Source organism: Cyrtonyx montezumae, unplaced genomic scaffold (genome assembly GCF_038088225.1).
Source record: "Cyrtonyx montezumae isolate F1298 unplaced genomic scaffold, pur_monq_1.0 scaffold_208, whole genome shotgun sequence".
Lineage (NCBI taxonomy): Eukaryota > Metazoa > Chordata > Aves > Galliformes > Odontophoridae > Cyrtonyx > Cyrtonyx montezumae.
Genome location: NW_027071946.1, coordinates 14,963 through 34,528, shown reverse-complemented (window position 1 = coordinate 34,528; position 19,566 = coordinate 14,963). Strand labels below are relative to the sequence as shown.

Below are 19,566 nucleotides of genomic sequence, written 5' to 3'. Positions count from 1 at the left end.
TCTTTAAGGACCCTTCCAACCCAACCTAACCCAACCCATGGACCCATGAGCTTTAAGGACCCTTCCAACCCAACCCAACACAACCCATGGACTTGTGACCTTTAAGGACCCTTCCGCCCCCCACCCATGCGCCCCATTCTCCCATTCCACGCTTCCCGGACCCATCCCCACACCCCACACCCCACACCCCACACCCCACACCTTCTCCCCACAGCTGTGGGTGAAGGAGCGCCGCCCGTTGGCCGTCTCCACCGACCACGGCAAAGACCTCCCCTCGGTGCAGCTGCTCATCAAGAAGAACCAGGTGGGTCCGTGGGTCCGTGATCCGTGGGTCCGTGATCTGTGGGTCCGTGATCCGTGGGTCCGTGATCCATGCCCTGTGGCTCCATGATCTGTGGCTCTGTGATCTGTGGGTCCATGATCTGTGGCCCCATGGGTCCATGATCCGTGGGTCCGTGATCCGTGGCCCCGTGGGTCCATGATCTGTGGGTCTGTGATCTGTGGGTCCATGATCTGTGGCCCCGTGGGTTCATGATCTGTGGGTCTGTGATCTGTGGCCCCGTGGGTTCATGATCTGTGGGTCTGTGGCTCCATTATCTGTGGCTCCGTGATCTGTGGCTCCGTGATCCGTGACCCCATGGCTCCATGATCTGTGGGTCCATGATCCATGGCTCCGTGATCCGTGGGTCCGTGATCCGTGGGTCTGTGATCCGTGGTCCCGTGGCTCCATGATCCGTGGGTCCGTGATCCATGGCTCTGATCTGTGGCCCCATGGGTCCATGATCTGTGTCTCCATGATCTGTGTCTCTGTGATCCGTGGGTCCGTGATCTGTGGGTCTGTGATCCGTGTCCCCGTGATCCGTGGGTCCATGATCTGTGTCTCCGTGATCTGTGTCTCTGTGATCCGTGGGTCCGTGATCTGTGGGTCCGTGATCCGTGTCTCTGTGATCCGTGGGTCCGTGATCTGTGGGTCCGTGATCCGTGTTCCCGTGATCCGTGGCCCCATGATCTGTGGCCCCATGATCCGTGTCCCCGTGATCCGTGTCCCCGTGATCCATGTCCCCGTGATCCGTGGGTCCATGATCCGTGTCCCCGTGATCCGTGTCCCCGTGATCCGTGTCCCCGTGATCTGTGGGTCCATGATCTGTGTCCCCGTGATCCGTGTCCCTGTGATCCGTGTCCCCATGATCCGTGTCCCCGTGATCCGTGTCCCCGTGATCTGTGGGTCCATGATCTGTGTCCCCGTGATCCGTGGGTCTGTGATCCGTGTCCCTGTGATCCGTGGGTCCGTGATCTGTGGCCCCGTGATCTGTGTCCCCGTGATCCGTGTCCCCGTGATCCGTGGGTCCATGATCCGTGGGGTCCATGATCCATGTCCCCGTGATCCGTGTCCCCGTGATCCATGGTCCCGTGATCCGTGGGTCCATGATCCGTGTCCCCGTGATCCGTGTCCCCGTGATCCGTGGGTCCATGATCCGTGTCCCCGTGATCCGTGGGTCCATGATCTGTGGCCCTGTGATCCGTGGGTCCGTGATCTGTGACCCCATGGGTCCGTGATCTGTGACCCCATGGCTCCATGATCCGTGTCCCTGTGATCTGTGGGTCTGTGATCCGTGTCCCCGTGATCCGTGGGTCTGTGATCCGTGTCCCCGTGATCCGTGTCCCCGTGATCCGTGTCCCCGCGATCCGTGTCCCCGCGATCCGTGTCCCCGCGTCGGTGCCCCCGCAGACGCTGCAGAAGGAGCTGCGTGGCCACGAGCCGCGCGTGGCGGAGCTGCTGGGGCGGCGCGGGGGACGCGGAGAGGAGCGCGTGCGGGAACTGCGCGACGCGTGGGGCGGAGCTGAGGCGGCAGACGGAGCTGAGGCAGCGGCGCCTCGAGAGCGCCCGCGCCGCGCGCAGCACTTCTACCGCGACGCCGCCGAGGCCGAAGCGTGGATGGGAGAGCAGGAGCTGCACATGATGGCGCAGGAGAAGGCCAAGGTGCGCTGCTGCCCCACACTGCAGCCCCACATCCCCACCTTGCCCCCCCAACATCGTATCCCTGGATTGCAGCCCCACATTGCCCCCCCCATCCCCACACTGCAGCCCCACATTGCCCCCCCACATTGCCCCCCCCACATCCCCACATTGCATCCCTGTATTGCAGCCCCACACTGCAGCCCCACATTGCCCCCCCCACATTGCCCCCCCACACCCCCCACGTTGCATCCCTGTATTGCAGCCCCACATTACCCCCCCACATCCCCACATTGCATCCCTGTATTGCAGCCCCACATTGCCCCCCCCACATCCCCACACTGCATCCCTGTATTGCAGCCCCACATTGCCCCCCCCCATCCCCACACTGCAGCCCCACATTGCCCCCCCCACATCCCCACACTGCAGCCCCACATTGCCCCCCCACATCCCCACATTGCCCCCCCACATTCCATCCCAGCGTCCCCACACTGCACCCCCACATTGCCCCCCCACATCCCCACACTGCATCCCTGTATTGCAAGCCCCACATTGCCCCCCCCATCCCCACACTGCAGCCCCACATTGCCCCCCCCACATCCCCACACTGCAGCCCACATTGCCCCCCCACATTCCATCCCAGCGTCCCCACACTGCACCCCCACATTGGCCCCCCCCATCCCCACACTGCACCCCCACAACCCCCCCAACATCCCCACATTGCATCTCTGTATTGCAGCCCCACATTGCCCCCCCAATCCCCACACTGCACCCCCACATTGCCCCCCCACATCCCCACATTGCATCCCTGTATTGCAGCCCCCACATTGCCCCCCCCCATCCCCACACTGCACCCCCACATTGCCCCCCGACATTGCCCCCCCACATCCCCACATTGCATCCCTGTATTGCAGCCCCACACTGCATCCCAGCAGCCCCACACTGCAGCCCCACATTGCCCCCCCCATCCCCACACTGCAGCCCCACATTGCCCCCCCACATCCCTACCTTGCCCCCCCCACATCCCCACATTGCATCCCTGTATTGCAGCCCCACATTGCCCCCCCCATCCCCACACTGCAGCCCCACATTGCCCCCCACATCCCCACATTGCATCCCTGTATTGCAGCCCCACACTGCACCCCCACATTGCATCCCAGCATCCCCACATTGCCTCCCCACATCCCCACGTTGCATCCCTGTATTGCAGCCCCACATTGCACTCCCCACACCCCCACATTGCCCCCCCCACAGCCCCACACTGCACCCCCCACGTCCCCCCCCCCCACCCCACGGTTCCGGTGTGGCTGTGCCCGTCAGGACGAGCTGAGCGCGCAGGCGCTGCTGAGCAAACACGCGGTGCAGGAGCAGGCGCTGCGGGACTACGCGCGCACTGTGCAGCTGCTGGCGGCACAGAGCCGGGACATGGCCGAGGGGGGGCACCCCGAGAGGTGCGGGGGGGCAGGGGGGCGTCCTATGGGGAAGGATGTGCTCTGTGGGGGCGTCCTATGGGGGCTGTGGGCTGTCCTGGGGGGGTCAGGGGGCGTCCTATGGGGAAGGATGTGCTCTGTGGGGCGTCCTATGGGGGCTGTGGGGTGTCCTGGGGGGGCAGGGGGCGTCTTATGGGGAAGGATGTGCTCTGTGGGGCGTCCTATGGGGGCTGGGGGTGTCCTGGGGGGGCAGGGGGCGTCTTATGGGGAAGGATGTGCTCTGTGGGGCGTCCTATGGGGGCTGGGGGTGTCCTGGGGGGGCAGGGGGGCGTCCTATGGGGAAGGATGTGCTCTGTGGGGCGTCCTATGGGGGCTGTGGGGTGTCCTGGGGGGTCAGGGGGCGTCCTATGGGGAAGGATATGCTCTGTGGGGCGTCCTATGGGGCCTGGGGGTGTCCTGGGGGCGTCCTGTGGGGACAGAGGAGTCCTATGGGGAAGGATGTGCTCTGTGGGGCGACCTATGGGGGCTGTGGGGTGTCCTGGGGGTTCAGGGGGGCGTCCTATGGGGACAGAGGAGTCCTATGGGGAAGGATGTGCTCTGTGGGGCGTCCTATGGGGGCTGTGGGGTGTCCTGGGGGGTCAGGGGGGCGTCCTATGGGGACAGAGGAGTCCAATGGGGAAGGATGTGCTCTGTGGGGCGACCTATGGGGGCTGTGGGGTGTCCTGGGGGGTCAGGGGGGCGTCCTATGGGGACAGAGGAGTCCTATGGGGAAGGATGTGCTCTGTGGGGCGTCCTATGGGGGCTGTGGGGTGTCCTGGGGGGTCAGGGGGGCGTCCTATGGGGACAGAGGAGTCCTATGGGGAAGGATGTGCTCTGTGGGGCGACCTATGGGGGCTGTGGGGTGTCCTGGGGGGGCAGGGGGGCGTCCTATGGGGACAGAGGAGTCCAATGGGGGAAGGGATGTGCTCTGTGGGGCGACCCTATGGGGGCTGTGGGGTGTCCTGGGGGGGCAGGGGGGCGTCCTATGGGGGACAGAGGAGTCCAATGGGGAAGGACGTGTCCTGTGAGGCGTCCTATGGGGGCTGTGGGATGTCCAGGGAGGGCTGGGGGGCATCCTGTGGGGAGATATGTGTCCTATGGGGGCTGTGGGATGTCCTATGGGGGCTGTGGGGTGTCCTATGGGGGCTGTGGGGTGTCCTATGGGGACAGAGAAGTCCTATGGGGACTGTGGGGTGTCCTATGGGGAAAGACGTGTCCTATGGGGTCTGTGGGGGTGTCCTATGGGGAAAGAAGCATCCTACAGGGACTGTGGGGTGTCCTATGGGGGATGATGGGCATCCTATGAGGCCAGTGGGTATCCTATGGGGCCGATGGGTGTCCTATGGGGATGATGGGCATCCTATGGGGCCAGTGGGTGTCCTATAGAGCCAATGGGCATCCTACGGGGCCGGTGGGTGTCCTACGGGGCCAGTGGGTGTCCTATGGGGTCAGTGGGCATCCTACGGGGCCGGTGGGTGTCCTATGGGGATGATGGGCATCCTATGGGGCCGATGGGTGTCCTACGGGGCCGATGGGTGTCCTATGGGGCCGATGGGTGTCCTATGGGGCCGGTGGGTGTCCTACGGGTCCCCTGGGGCCAACGCCCGTGTGGGCGCCGCGGCAGCGAGCGGCTGAGGCTGCGGCAGGGCCAGGTGGACAAGCTGTACGCGGGGCTGAAGGAGCTGGCGGAGGAGCGGCGCGCGCGGCTGCAGGAGCAGCACGGGCTGTGCCAGCTGAAGCGCGACGTGGACGACCTGGAGCTGTGGATCTCGGAGCGGGAGCTGGTGGCCGCGTCCCACGAGCTGGGCCAGGACTACGAGCACGTGACGGTGCGAGGGAGCGGCGCGACGATGAGGGCGGTGGGGGAGGGGGGAGGTGGTGGGGGGGGGGATGGGAGGGCGGCGAGGGGGGAGGGCGGGAGGAGGGGGAGGGTGGGAGGAGGGGGGATGGGAGGGATGACGACAATGGGAGGATGATGACAGTGGGAGGAAGATGACATTGGGAGGAAGATGACATTGGGAGGATGATGACGATGGGCGGAAGGATGACGATGGGGAGGATGATGATGATGGGAGGATGATGATGATGGGAGGATGACGATGGGTGGAAGGATGACAATGGGAGGATGATGATGATGGGTGGAAGGATGATGGGAGGATGATGATGGGAGGATGATGATGATGGGCGGAAGGATGACGATGGGAGGGTGATGATGATGGGAGGATGATGATGGGTGGGAGGATGACGATGGGAGGATGACGATGATGGGAGGATGATGATGATGGGAGGATGATGATGGGTGGAAGGATGATGGGAGGATGACGATGGGAGGATGATGATGGGAGGATGATGATGATGGGAGGATGACGATGGGAGGGTGATGATGACGGGAGGATGATGATGGGTGGGAGGATGACGACGGGAGGATGATGATGGGAGGATGGTGATGATGGGCGGAAGGATGACAATGGAAGGATGATGATGATGGGTAGGAGGATGACAATGGTGGGAGGATGAAGACAGTGGGTGGGAGGATGACAATGGGAGGGTGAAGAGGGTGGGAGGATGATGATGATGGGTGGAAGGATGACGGGAGGATGATGATGATGATGGGAGGATGATGATGGTGATGGGAGGATGAAGATGGTGGGTGGGAGGACGGGAGGATGATGGTGATGGGTGGGAGGATGATGATGATGATGGAAGAATGATGATGGGTAGGAGGATGATGATGGGAGGATGATGACGATGGGAGGATGATGATGATGGGTGGATGATGACGATGGGTGGGAGGATGACGATGGGAGGATGATGATGGGTAGGAGGAGGATGATGATGGGGGGGAGGATGACGATGGGAGGATGATGATGGGTAGGAAGAGGATGATGATGGGAGGATGATGACAATAGGTGGGAGGATGACAATGGGAGGATGATGATGAGGGGAGGATGACAGTGGGGGGGGAGGAATGCCGATGGGAAGATGACGACGATGGGAGGATGATGACGAGGGGGTAGGAGGAAGATGATGATGATATGACGATGACGGCACGGAGCTGAGCAGCTCGGCGTCTTCCCGGTGCAGATGTTGAGGGATAAATTCCGCGAGTTCTCGCGGGACACCAGCGGCATCGGGCAGGGAGCGCGTGGACGCGGTGAACGCGGTGGCGGACGCGCTGATCGGAGCCGGGCACTCGGACAGCGCCACGGTGGCCGAGTGGAAGGACGGGCTGAACGAGGCGTGGGCCGACCTGCTGGAGCTGATGGACACGAGGGTCGCAGATGCTGGCGGCGTCCTACGAGCTGCAGCGCTTCTACCACGACGCGCGCGAGACGTTGGAGCGGGTGCGGGAGAAGCAGAAGGAGCTGCCGGACGAGGGTGGGGAGGGACGTGAAGACGGCCGAGGCCATGCAGCGCATGCACAGCGCCTACGAGCACGACATCCAGGCGCTGAGCGCGCAGGGTGAGGGAGGGAGAGGGGCTGGGGGGTCCTTGAAGGGTGAGGAAGGGGTCGGGTTGGGTTGGGAGGGTCCTTGAAGGGTGAGGAAGGGGCCGGGTTGGGTTGGGAGGGTCCTTGGAGGACATAGAAGGGGTTGGGTTGGGTTGAGTTGGGTCGGGTTGGGTTGGGAGGGTCCTTGAAGGGTGAGGAAGGGGTCGGGTTGGGTTGGGAGGGTCCTTGGAGGACATTGGAGGGGTCGGTTGGGTTGGGAGGGGTCCTTGAAGGGTGAGGAAGGGGTCGGGTTGGGTTGGGAGGGGTCCTTGGAGGACATTGGAGGGGTCGGGTTGGGTTGGGGAGGGTCCTTGAAGGGTGAGGAAGGGGTCGGGTTGGGGTTGGGAGGGTCCTTGGAGGACATTGACGGGGTCGGGTTGGGTTGGGAGGGTCCTTGAAGGGTGAGGAAGGGGTCGGGTTGGGTTGGGAGGGGTCCTTGGAGGGTGAGGAAGGGGTTGGGTTGGGTTGGGAGGGTCCTTGGAGGACATAGGAGGGGTGGTTGGGTTGGGTGGGAGGGTCCTTGAAGGGTGAGGAAGGGGTTGGGTTGGGTTGGGGAGGGTCCTTGGAGGGTGAGGAAGGGGTCGGGGTTGGGTTGGGAGGGTCCTTGAAGGGTGAGGAAGGGGTCGGGGTTGGGTTGGGAGGGTCCTTGAAGGGTGAGGAAGGGGTCGGGTTGGGTCGGGAGGGTCCTTGGAGGACATTGGAGGGGTTGGGTTGGGTTGGAAGGGTCCTTGAAGATCATGGGGTGGGTTGGAAGGATCTGTGGAAGTCAGAGAAGAGGTTAGGATGGGTTGTGGACGGGTCCTTGAAGGTCATAGGAGAGGTTGGGTTGGGTTGGAAGGGTCCTTGAAGATCATGGGTTGGATTGGGTTGGGTTGGAAGGGTCTTTGGGGGCCAGAGAAGGGATTGTGCTGGGCCAGAAGCGTCCTTACAGGTCATAGGTGGGGTCGAGTTGAGTCGGAAAGGTCCTTGAAGATCACAGAAGGGGTCGGGTCGGGTCGGAAAGGTCCTGGAAGAGCTCGTAAGCGCAGAGCAGTGAGCAGCTGGCCTCGCTCCGCCGCAGGTCCGCCAGGTTCAGGACGACGCGGCGCGCTTGGAGAAGGCGTACGCCGGCGAGAAGGGCGGCCGACATCCGTCGGCACGAGCGGGAGCGGTGAGCCAGGGCGTGGGCCGAGCTGCGCCGCAGCAGGCCAGGACCGCCGGCGGCTGCTGCTGGACACGGTGGACAAATTCCACTTCCTACGCGCCGTGCGGGACCTGCTGCTCTGGATATGGACGGCGTCCGCCTGCAGATCGAGGGCCAGGAGCGGGCCGCGGTGAGCGGCGTGGTGTCTGAAGGAGGGGGGGGGGGTTAGGGGGGGGGGGGATATGGGGGCGGCGGTGCTGAGTGCGGCCCCATATCCCCCACGGTGGGGGGCACAGGGACGTGTCGTCGGCCGACCTGGTCATTAAGAACCACCAGAGCATCAAGGCGGGAGGTGGAGGCGCGGGCCGACAGCTTCGATGCCTGCGTGGCCATGGGCACCACGCTGCTGCACAAGGGGCACTACGGCGGCCGACAAGGTGTCCCCACACCCCCACGCTGGCGTCCCCCTGTCCCCATCCCCGACCGTCCCCCGCGTCCCCTCACACCCCCACGCTGCGTCCCCCCTGTCCCCATCCCCGACCGTCCCCGCGTCCCCACACCCCCCACGCTGCGTCCCCCTGTCCCCATCCCCGACCGTCCTCGCGTCCCCACACCCCCATCCATGGTTGTTCCTGTATCCCCAAGCCCTGACCCCAACCATCCCCATGTCACCACCCCCTTGACCCCTTATCCCCACGTCTCGTATCTCCAGCCCCACGGCCCCATATCCCTAAGGCCCCGCTCCCTGACCCCACATCCCCCCTGACCCCACATTCCAGAACCCCTGACCCCAAACCCCCCTTTAACCCCACATTCCCCCCCTGACCCCCTCCCCCCCGACCCCACACACCCCTCCCTGACCCCACATTCATCCCCCAACCCCAAACCCCCCTTTAACCCCACATTCCCTCCCTGAACCCCCTCCCCCCCGACCCCACATCCCCCTCCCTGACCCCCACATTCCCCCCCCCGACCCCCAAACCCCTTTTAAACCCCACATTCCCCCCCCTGACCCCTCTCCCCCCGACCCCAAACCCCCCTTTAACCCCACACCCCCCTCCCTGACCCCACCCCACACTCCCCCCCAGATCTCGGAGCAGCTCTCCCACCTCCGTGAGCGCCGTGAGGACATCGGCGAGCGCTGGAAGGAGAAGATGGACTGGCTGCAGATCGGTGCGCGCCCAACTCAAACCCGGGGGGGGTTTTTTTGGGGGGGGGCAAGGTGGGGCTCCGAGCCCCCCCCCTCCCCTCTCACCGCCCCAAATCCCCCCCCCCCCCGCAGTGCTGGAGGTGCTGATGTTCGGAGCGCGACGCGGGCATGGCCGAGGCGTGGTTGGCGTCGCAGGAGCCCATCGTGCGCTCGGCGGAGTTGGGCGGCGCAGCGTGGGCCGAGGTGGAGAACCTCATCAAACGGCACGAGGCCTTCCAGAAGGCGGCGGGCCGCGTGGGAGGAGCGCTTCGCGGCGCTGCAGCGGCTCACCACGGTGAGGGGGGGGCGGGGGTTACCCCCTCCCCCCCCCCCCCCACAAACACGTACCCCCCACCTTTGGGGGAGGTGAGGAGGGGGAGGGGAACCCCCGGGAGTTCAGCCCTGCGGGGTGGGAGCGGTGAGGACTGCCCCGGCGTTTCATATGGGAGAGAAAAAAGGGGGGGGTATGGGAGGGGGCACGTGTTAGGACCCCCCCAACTCACCCCCACCCAGAGCCCCCCACCCCACCCAGAGCCCCCCCGCCCCACAACCCCCACGAAACTGATGGCCTCTGGGTGCTCAGTATTCCACCTGGAAGAGGAGAGCCCACCCGATGAGGACCCCCCACCCCATTAGGACCCCCCACCCCATTAGGACCCCCCACCCCATTAGGAACCCCACCCGATTAGGACCCCCCACCCCATTAGGACCCCCCACCCCATTAGGAACCCCACCCCATTAGGACCCCCCACCTCATTAGAAACCCCCACCCTACCCAGAACCCCCCCACCCCATAAGGACCCCCCACCCCACCCAGAGCCCCCCCTACCTGTGGGTAGAAACGGATGGCCTCTGGGTGCTCATTGTTCCACCTGAAAGAAGAGAGGGGGAACCGTGGCGGCGGGGGGGGCAGGTGTTAAGATCCCCCCCAGAAAGGCTCCCTACCCCCTAAGAACCATTCCCCCCCCCCCCAAACACTGATTGCAGCTGGAGGAGAAGGAGCGGGCGGCGGCGTGAGGAGGAGGAGGCGAGGAAGAGGCGACCCCCCACACCCCCCCCCCAGCAGCCTGAGCCCGGGGGGGTCCACCCCACTGCCCCCCCCCCCCGGAGCTCAGAATGGGGCGGGGAGAGGGGGAGATGCAGCGGTGAGGGGGGTGGATGTTGTGGGGGGGATATGGAGGGGGAGAATGGGGGGAGAGGGGGGGAATATGAGATGGGGGGGGGGGGGGAAGTGGAAATGGGGGGGTAGGGAAAATGGTGGGGGGGAATAAGGGGAGGATATAAGAAATGAATGGGGCTGGAGTAGGGGAAATGGGGTGGGCATGGGGGGGGGAATGAGGGGAAATTTGTGGGGGGAGGGAGGAATAGGGGGTCCTTGGGGTCCATGGTGGTGTTGGGACCGAGGCATTTTGAGGGGGGGTGGGGGGAGGGATGGGAGTCTGCAGCCCCATGCCCACCCCTGTGCCCCCCCCCCCCCCCCCCAAAGGGCTCCGGCCCCACAGAGCCGCCCCACCGGAGGCGCCCACGGTCAATGGGATCTGCCCAGACAGCACTGCACCTCAGGTACGGACCCCCCTGCCACATTAAGCCCCCTCCCCCCACGCTATGCCTCTGTTTGTGACCCCCCACACCTCTCCCCCCCCCCCCTGCAGGTGCCATCGGGGCCGGCGCTGACCAATGGGGCGCAAGAGAGGGGTCCCAGCCCGGGGGGGTCACCCCGGGGCCGTCCCCGGGGTGGGGTCCCGGCCCCCGACCCCTCCCACGCAGCCACGCTGCCCCCCCGCACACCCCTCGGCCCCCCGAGACTTTGGAGGGGGGGGCTGTGCCGGAAGCACGAGATGGAGGCGCAGGGGAAGAAGGCCCCAAACCGGTGAGGATCCCCCCCCCCCCCGAGAATGGACACCTCCCCATTAGCCACGCCCCCCCCCCGACACACCCACATAAGCCCCTCCTTTGCTTCACCCCTTCCCTGGAGTTTGGCCCCGCCCCTTATGGTCAAGCCACGCCCCCTATCACGAACTGACTTTGTTAGGCCACGCCCCCAAGTTAGGTCGTGCTTCAATTGGGCCACGCCCCCCCACTAGGCCACGCCCCCACTAGGCTGTGCATTACCCCCCCCAAAACATCATGCCCTCCCCCAAAACCCCATAACCTCCCAACTCCCCCCCAAATTAATCACGCCCTCCCCCTAAAACCCCATATCCCCCCCAAAACATCACATCCTCCCCCCTAAACCCCCATATCCCAACCCTTAAACCCCCTATCCCCCAAAACAACCCCCCCAAAACATCACGTCCTCCCCCTAAACCCCCATATCCCCCCCAAAACATCACGTCCTCCCCCTAAACCCCCATATCCCCCCCAAAACATCACGTCCTCCCCCTAAACCCCCATATCCCCCCCCCCAAACTTCCTCCAAAACATTACGCCCCCCTAAAACCCCATATCCCCCACCCAAACCCCCCCCCCGAGCCCCCATATCCCCCCCAAAAAACACCCCATATCTCCCCCGTAACCCCCCCGAAACACCCCATATCCCCCCCTAAACTTCCCTCCAATAAAAACCCCAAATCCCGCTCCATCTCCTTGCCCCCCCCCACCCCCCCCCCCCCGTTCCAGGTCCTGGCAGAGCGTGTACTGCGTGCTGCGGGGGGGCAACCTGAGCGTGTACAAGGATGCCAAGAGTGCCAGCCATGGGGCCCTGTACCACGGCGAGCCCCCCGCCTGCCTGCGCGGCGCACACTGCCACCCCGCCCTCGACTACAAGAAGCGCAAGCACGTCTTCAAGCTGGGGTAAAAACGGGGGGGGGGGCTAAAAACGGGGGGGGGGATAAAGGGGGGGGTCGCAGAGATGGGGGGGGGGGGAATGGTAAGGCCCATTGCCATCCTGCTGGGGGGAATGGGGCGGGGGGGGGTCACAGAGGGTGGGGGGGAGCTGCTGATACCCATTCCCATTTTGCTGTGTGGAATGGGGGGGTCACATGGGGGGGGGGAGCTGCTGAGCCCTGTTTTATCCTTCTGGGAGGGATGGGGGGGGGTCACAGAGAGTGGGGGGGGGAATGGTAAGGCCCATTGCCATCCTGCTGGGGGGAACGTGAGGGGTCTAGGGGGGTCACAGAGGGTGGGGGGCAACTGCTGAGTCCCATTTCCATCATGCTGGGGGGGAATGGAAGGGTCTGGGGGGGGCACGGGGCATTGCTGGGGGGGGGTTCCTAAGCCCCATCCCTCCCCCCCAGGCTGAGCGACGGCAAGGAGTACCTGTTCCAGGCTAAGGATGAGGTGAGAACGGATTGGGGGGGGCGGGCACTGAAGGTGGGGGGGGGGGGGGGGGAACAACACGAGCACCCCATGGACGGCTCTGATGCGTTCCCCCCCCACCCCCCCCCCCACAGGCAGAGATGAGCACATGGCTCCGTGTCATCCGCGCTGCGGCCTCCCTGGTGCCGGGGGGGGGGGGCCGCGGGAGGGAGCACCGGCGGTGGGATCGGTGCCGGGGGGGGGCAAGGGGATGACGAGGGCTATGAGCATGCCCCCCGTGCCCCCCCCCCACGGGGAGGGCCAACCCCCGCTGCGAACGCGCGAGGGGAAGGAGCGCGAGAAGCGCTTCAGCTTCTTCAAGAAGAACAAATAGGGGAGGGGGGGGGGACAGAAAATACTTAGGGGGGGGTAATAAAATCGAAGGGGTCCTGCGGAGCTGATGGAGGGATACGGCCGGGGCAGTGTGGGGGTCCCCCCGCGCCCCCCCCCCCCCAGAGCCGCTGTGCCTTCCTGCCCCGTGCCGGGGGTCCCGGTGATGTCCCCGCGGCCCCACAGTGTTGCACTGAACCCCAAATAAAGCGGCTGTAGAGAGAGGATGGAGTGTGACTGTGTCGGGGGGGGGTGGTTGGGGGGGACAGGGACGGGGTGGGGTGGGACAGGGGTGGAGATGGGGACAGGGATGGAAACGGAGCCAGGAATGGGATGGGACAGGGATGGGGTGCAATAGGGATGGAAACGGGGCCAGGAATGGGATGGGACTGGGATGGGGTGCAATAGGGATGGAAATGGGGCCAGGAATGGGATGGGACTGGAAAGGGGTGGGACAGGGACAGAGACGGGATGGGACAGGGATGGAAATGGGGCCGGGAATGGGATGGGACAGGGATGGAGATGGGACTGCAAAGGGGTGGGGATGGGACAGGGAAGGGATGGCTGGAGACAGGGATAGAGATGGGACAAGGATGGAGCAGGGGATGGGACAAGAATGGGACGGGGTGGGACAGGAAAGGGAGGGAAATGGGACACGGAGGGGACTGTGAATGGGCCACCCACGATTCCCCAATTAACGGCGGGCTCCTTATCGCCCCATTAACGAAGAATGGACCGCTCCGAATCACCCCGTTAACCATGAATGGGCCGCTCCGGATTCCCCCGTTAATCATGAATGGGCCGCTCCACGCGCCCCGCCCCTTTATCTGATTGGCTGCGAGGGCGCCGAGGGCGTGCCCAGCGATCCCCGGGAGCGCGGTGCTGCACTTGACGGACAGCCCCACGGACCAATAGGAGCAGGGGGGGCGGGGTCTGAGCTGCTGTGCTTCGCCGCCGCCATTTTGCGAGGAGAGAGCGGCGGAGGGCGCAGGTGGGGGCGGGGCCGCACCGGGGGGCGAGCGGGGACGGGACGGGGGGGGGGGTCCGGGCGTGGGGTACGCGGGTCAGGAACTTGCGTGGGGGGCTAGGGTAGGGCTAGGGGCTAAAGCGGAGGGCGGGGGGCACAGAGAGGGGGGGGGGTGGAGAGGAGAGCGATAGAACGTGGAGCAGGGTGGGGGATGGGAGTGGATGGGGGTCTGGGGTGGGAGGAGTGGAGCTTTGGGGGGGGGGGGAAGGAGAGCGATAGGAGAATGTGGAGCAGGGTGAGGGATGGGGGGGGAATATGGGGGTCTGTAGGCCGGGGGACTGCGGGTTGGGGAGGGGGGGGTGCAGAGATGGGGGTCTGGGGGTGGGAGGAGTGGAGCTTTTGGGGGGGGAGGGATGGGGAAGAGAGGGACAGGGGAATGTGGAGTAGGGTGAGGGCTGTGGGGTGGGATAGGGTGGGAAGGGGGAGATACGGGGGTCTGGGGCGGGAGGAGCGAAGCTTGGGGTGGGGGGGGGGGAGAAGAGAGCGATAGGGGGGAATATAGGGTGAGGGCTGTGGGGTGGGATATGGGGGTCTGTAGACCGGGGGACTGCAGGCTGAGGGGGGAGGGGAGGTAGTTTTGGGGACCCCCACCCACCCCTTTGCCATGCAGGCCTGAAGATGGTGAAGCTGTTCATCGGGAACCTGCCGCGGGAGGCGACGGAGCAGGAGATCCGCTCGCTGTTCGAGCAGTACGGCAAAGTGCTGGAGTGCGACATCATCAAGAACTACGGCTTCGTGCACATCGAGGACAAGACGGCGGCCGAGGACGCCATCCGCAACCTGCACCACCACAAGCTGCACGGCGTCTGCATCAACGTGGAGGCCAGCAAGAACAAGAGCAAGGCCTCCACCAAGCTGCACGTGGGCAACATCAGCTCCACGTGCACCAACCTGGAGCTGCGCGCCAAGTTCGAGGAGTACGGCCCCGTCATCGAGTGCGACATCGTCAAGGACTACGCCTTCGTGCACATGGAGCGGGCCGAGGACGCGGTGGAGGCCATCCGCGGGCTGGACAACACCGAGTTCCAAGGTGACGGGGACGGGGACGGGATGGAGCTGGGGAGATGGAGGCCGGCGGCGGTGGCCTCGCGTGGAGGTCCCGTTGTGATCTTTTGGTGAGGTTGGAGCCGGCCCCGAGCTCGCGGGGGGAGATGGTGAAAGCGCCGCGATGCCGCCGTCTCGCCGCGGTGTTGCCGGTCCCCGGTTGGGGCGTCGGGGAGGCCGGTGTTTTGTTTCGGTGTGTGCTCCGAGCTCGTCTTCACCGTGGTTCCACTCATGAAGAATTAGGGTGTGGGTTGGGATCCAGCTAAAGGACCCCGTGCGGGTTGGGATCCAGCTAAAGGACCTCACGTGGTGGTGGTCCTGGGTGTGTGGGGCTCGTGGCGGCCCCACATCTTGCCAAGTGGGTGAGCAGAGCCGGTGCCGAAGCACCTCCTCCACGCCAAAAGCGAATGCTTCTTCGTCAGGTTGTTGGGGACGCGGCTGTTGTGTGATCCCAAGACGCCGCCGTCTTGTTGTGGCGTTGCCCACCTCCAGTTGGAGCGTTTCTGACCCCTGGTCGGGGTCTTGGTCATCTCCAGTTGGGGTGTTGCCAACCCCTGGTCGGGATCTTGGTCATTTCCAGTTGGGGTGTTGCCAACCCCTGGTCGGGATCTTGGTCATCTCCAGTTGCGGTGTTGCCAACCCCTGGTCGGGATCTTGGTCATCTCCAGTTGAGGTGTTGCCGACCTCCAGTGGGGGTGTTGCCGACCCCTGGTCAGGGTGTTGCTGACCCCTGGTTGGGGTGTTTTTGATCCCTGGTTGAGGTGTTGCTGAGCCCGGCGCTTCAGTGCTTCTCTTGGCCACCCCATGTCTGCTCACGTTGGTCATCCACAGAGCTCTTCTGCTGTCCAAATTCGGGGTGTCCCTAGTGGTCTTCTTCACAGCCCGTCACCCCTCTCAGGGGTGTCCTAGAGCTCTCCTTCCTCATCTATTGCCCAATTTCGGATGTCCCCGGTGCTCTTCTTCACCACGACCCATCCAGGGTGTCCGCGGTGCTCTTCACCATGACCCATCCACTCTACTTTGGTCATCTCCAGAGCTGTTCTACACCACGACCCATCCAGGGTGTCCCTGGTGCTCTTCACCATGACCCATCCACTCTAGTTTGGTTGTCCCCAGTGCTCTTCTTTACCACGACCCATCCACTGTATTTCGGTTGTCTCCGGAGCTGTTCTTCACCATGACTCCATTCTGGTCATCCCCAGTGCTCTTTACCATGCCTCATCGCACAGTTCTGGGTGTCCCTGGTGCTGCTGTCTCCCCCACGCCCCATCCCTCCACTCGCACTCCAGCTCCAATCCCCGTGCCGGAACTCCTCCATTAAGCAGTGTGGTCTGTGTAAGATCCGACATCGGACTTGCTCCCCAGTGCATGCCCCGGGGCTGCATCCCCTCCCGAAGGGCAGGACCCGCTCGTGCGTGGCATCGCTGGGTGCCTCTCCCCGTGCCACACTGGCTTTGCTCCGTTGGCGAGCTCGCGCTGCTGCAGAATTACCAGCATGCCAATGTGGGGCAGAACGCTGCTTTCCTGCGGCTTCAGCCCCATGGGTTCGGCTGCAAATCCCTCCCAGCCCTCCTTGGGGTAGCCAGGATGTGTATCACAGCCAGTGAGCGCTCGGTGTCCCCAGTGTTGGTAAGTCAGTGCGTGGCTCGGTGCTGAGCCCAGCGGATGGATGCAGGAGGTCGGGGACTCCTGCGATGCCCGGCATCGCTCTGAGCTGACTCCGGTGGGGATCTGTGCGGTCGCGTCCCGATGTGTGCTTTACTGTGCATGCTTTTCTAATGAACCTCTTGGTGTGGCCTCAATTATAGCCTCCCTTTTGCGTCTGTTTCTTCAAGGCAAGCGGATGCGCGTGCAGTTGTCCACCAGTCGGCTCAGGACCGCGCCCGGGATGGGAGACAAGAGCGGCTGCTACCGGTGCGGGAAGGAAGGGCACTGGTCTAAAGAGTGTCCGGTAGATCGCCCGGGGCAAGTGGCTGACTTTACCGAGGCCTATAACGAGCAGTACGGAGCCGTGCGCACTCCCTACACCGCGGGCTATGGGGAGACCATGTATTACGATGACGCGTACAGCGGGATGGCCGACTACTACAAGCGCTACCGCGTCAGGTCCTATGCGACGGCCTCTGCGTACGACGCCTACGCAGAGCAGACCATGGCCCAGTACTCCCAGTACGCCCAGTACTCCCAGGTCCAGTCCACGGCCATGGCGGCCACCACGGCCATGGCCAGCCGCATCCCCACCACCCTAGACCCCTACGATAGAGCTCTGCTGCCCACTCCGGGCGTAGCGGCGGCCGCGGTGGCGGCTGCAGCCACGGCGGCAGCGGCGGCGGCCTCCTCCACCTATTACACCCGGGATAGAAGCCCCCTGCGCCGCACGGCAGCCGCGGCCACCACCGTCGGAGAGGCGTACACGTACGATCGTAGTCAGCTGTCGCCGGTCTCGTCGGTCGCTCGGGCTTCGCTCTACGACATGCAGCGGTTCGGGCGCGACCCGTACGCGGACAGGGCGCGGTACTCTGCCTTTTGAGCCGAGGTGAGCGTGTATGGAGCTCCGGACCACTGGTGGTGCTCTGGGGTTGCGTGGGGGTCCTCCGGCGGCTGGGCTGACTCCGCCTCCTTCCCGGAGCAGGGGTTCTGTGGGTCTCGGGGCCCTTAGTGGGCGTTAAAGCCCGGACGCCGGCTCCACGAGAGCCCCGCTGGCATTCACACGGCGAGACGAGCGTCGGCCTCTCGGTGTTGAGCGGTCCTCCCGGTGCTGGGAGCAGTCCCCACTACCGTGGCTCGGTGCGAGGGGAGGATCCTCTCCCGCTCCGCTCACGACGATGCCGTGCTGAGCCCGGTCCGACTGACAAGTCACAACCGAGCGGTGTCCCGCTGCCCAAAGCTCGGCCGACTTCTGGACTCCGGTGGCTTCCTGCAGGGCTCGGCCCATCCCCGGTTCTCCGCTGGGGGCCCTGAACTCTGCTTTTCTCTTTCAGGTAAGATAATTGCGGCTGGACGTCGGGTTCCCGTGCCGTGCGCGTCTGACTGTGCTGGGCTTCAAAGCACACCCGTTTCACCTAACGAATCGGTCCCTAACGGACGCTCGAGCTTCTTCGTAGCGTAGTCAGAAGTAGCTTATCCCCCTTTTCCCCCCCCAGCCCCACGTTGACGTTCAGTCTTTCAGGATTTGCTTTCTCGCCTCGCCATGCCGCTCTCCAGCCCCTAGCTGGTCTAGGCTCAGGTTTAGTGCGAGCGTAGCCGTAGCACGAGCTTTGCTTACCCGCTCCCCTGGCGGCGTGCGTGGAGCTGCTGTTCCCCCCCTTCTCGCAGCCCGGGACGTAGCTTCTTTTGGTTTTGTTTTTGTTGGGTCTTTTTTTTTTTTTTCTTTTTTAAGGACGTGCGTATTGTTTTTTTAAAGATGATCAGTCTTAACTTTGTGGTACAAAGCGATCCCGACAGCGCTGCGCCGAGCCCGGCGTCAACGCCTGGAGCCCAACCTGCGGCTCTGCCTCAGCCTTTAGCTCCCCTCCCACCCTTCCTTCCCTCCCAGCCCTCCTTCCCTCCCTCCCTCCCCACCCCGACCGCTCTTTCCAGTAAAATAAACTCTTTTAACGAACCTCTTAACGAACCCAGGCCTGTGTCTGCTGCGCGGGCTCTTCCCCTGTGCTCACCACTGTTGTGCTGCAGATGAAGGGACTGCTGAGGCTCTGCTGTACAGCCCCACTCTAACACCACCCTCGTCCTGACGCCGGGCTCATTAACAGGGCTGGCTCATTAAGGACCCTGCAGAGCCCCCCGCCTGCCCCCCTTGTCCTCACCAACTCGATGCAATTCAGTGCTGAGGTGTGGGGTCAGCGCCTTTTGCCTCCTGACCCCGCAGCCCCAAGGCTCCCGCTCTGGGGAAGCCCCTCATTCCCTGGCCCCCCATGCTGGGGGTTCAGACAGTGCCCAGCAGCTCTCACCTGCTCCCCTGGCCGCCTCCCACAGCTCTAGCTGCCTCGCCTACGTCCTTTTCCTTTCAAGCACTTCCCTGGGCACAGAGCGCCGAGTTTCTTGGCTTCTCCTCTGGTGCTGCCACTCAGCAGCGCGAGCGCTGCGCACCTCAGGCTGTGGCTGTGCTCCTCCTGCTCTACCTCAAAGCTGTTTCTGCAGCTCCTCGTGAACCTCTCGCTGCCACCAGCCTGGAAAACGAGGGGGAGAATCGTTAGGGTCCTCGTTACCTCCCACGCTGCACCGCTTAACCAAGCCCCGCCAATGAGGCGCACCAACCGGTTGTACTGCTGCTCTGTCGGGGTGTATTTCCACCCCAGCAAGCTGTACTGTCCCCATCAGGCTGTCTTTCTACCCCAGCAGGCCGTACGCTGCCCTGTCAGGCTGTATTTCTACCCTCACCAGCTGTACTGTTCCCACCAGGCTGTATTTCCTCCCAGTAGGGCTGTCGTTTTTCAGGCTGTACTTTCTCACTCCCCTGATCACACTCACACACACAAAGTGCTGCCGTCCTCGCCCTGCAATAAACTTGACACAAGAGGTGACAGTGTCAGAGAACAGCCGCTGCAGGGGACGCGCCGCATTCAGCAGCTCAGGGAAGACAAGGGACACAAAACGGTTTTGTAAGGTTTTATAGTCCAATTCCAGCGGGGAGGAGGAGCCCC

The 19,566-nt window shown here is 64.2% G+C and overlaps 2 protein-coding genes across 2 annotated transcripts; both read left to right on the top strand.

Annotated features, from left to right (window-relative positions):
• Positions 1-214: 214 nt before the first annotated feature.
• Positions 215-12,865, top strand: LOC136049476 (spectrin beta chain, non-erythrocytic 2-like; the record flags this gene model as incomplete). The annotated part of the gene is given in 23 exon segments (XM_065737775.1): positions 215-304; positions 1,730-1,981; positions 3,278-3,408; positions 5,051-5,255; positions 6,511-6,564; positions 6,566-6,700; positions 6,702-6,800; positions 6,802-6,889; positions 7,957-8,073; positions 8,076-8,182; positions 8,185-8,224; positions 8,332-8,387; positions 8,389-8,478; positions 9,128-9,212; positions 9,322-9,344; positions 9,346-9,477; positions 9,479-9,572; positions 10,715-10,791; positions 10,881-11,098; positions 11,848-12,021; positions 12,465-12,507; positions 12,621-12,698; positions 12,701-12,865. Coding segments are annotated over 23 exon segments (2,547 nt in total), but the record flags the coding sequence as incomplete, so codon positions are not given.
• A 917-nt stretch (positions 12,866-13,782) lies between these two features.
• LOC136049477 (RNA-binding protein 4B-like) lies at positions 13,783-18,416 on the top strand. The gene is made up of 4 exons (XM_065737776.1): positions 13,783-13,846; positions 14,493-14,912; positions 16,762-17,462; positions 17,908-18,416. The coding sequence occupies exons 2-3, from the start codon at positions 14,501-14,503 to the stop codon at positions 17,454-17,456; spliced, it is 1,107 nt and encodes a 368-aa protein (XP_065593848.1). The 5' UTR covers positions 13,783-13,846; positions 14,493-14,500; the 3' UTR covers positions 17,457-17,462; positions 17,908-18,416.
• The last annotated feature ends 1,150 nt before the right edge of the window (positions 18,417-19,566 follow it).

What these genes read in the sequence shown, in the direction of transcription:
- LOC136049477 (XM_065737776.1), top strand. Translation starts at nt 14,501, where the DNA reads ATGGTGAAGCTGTTCATCGGGAACCTGCCGCGGGAGGCGACGGAGCAG. An exon ending in GGACAACACCGAGTTCCAAG is followed by an intron (nt 14,913 to 16,761) that starts GTGACGGGGACG and finishes TGTTTCTTCAAG; the next exon opens with GCAAGCGGATGCGCGTGCAG.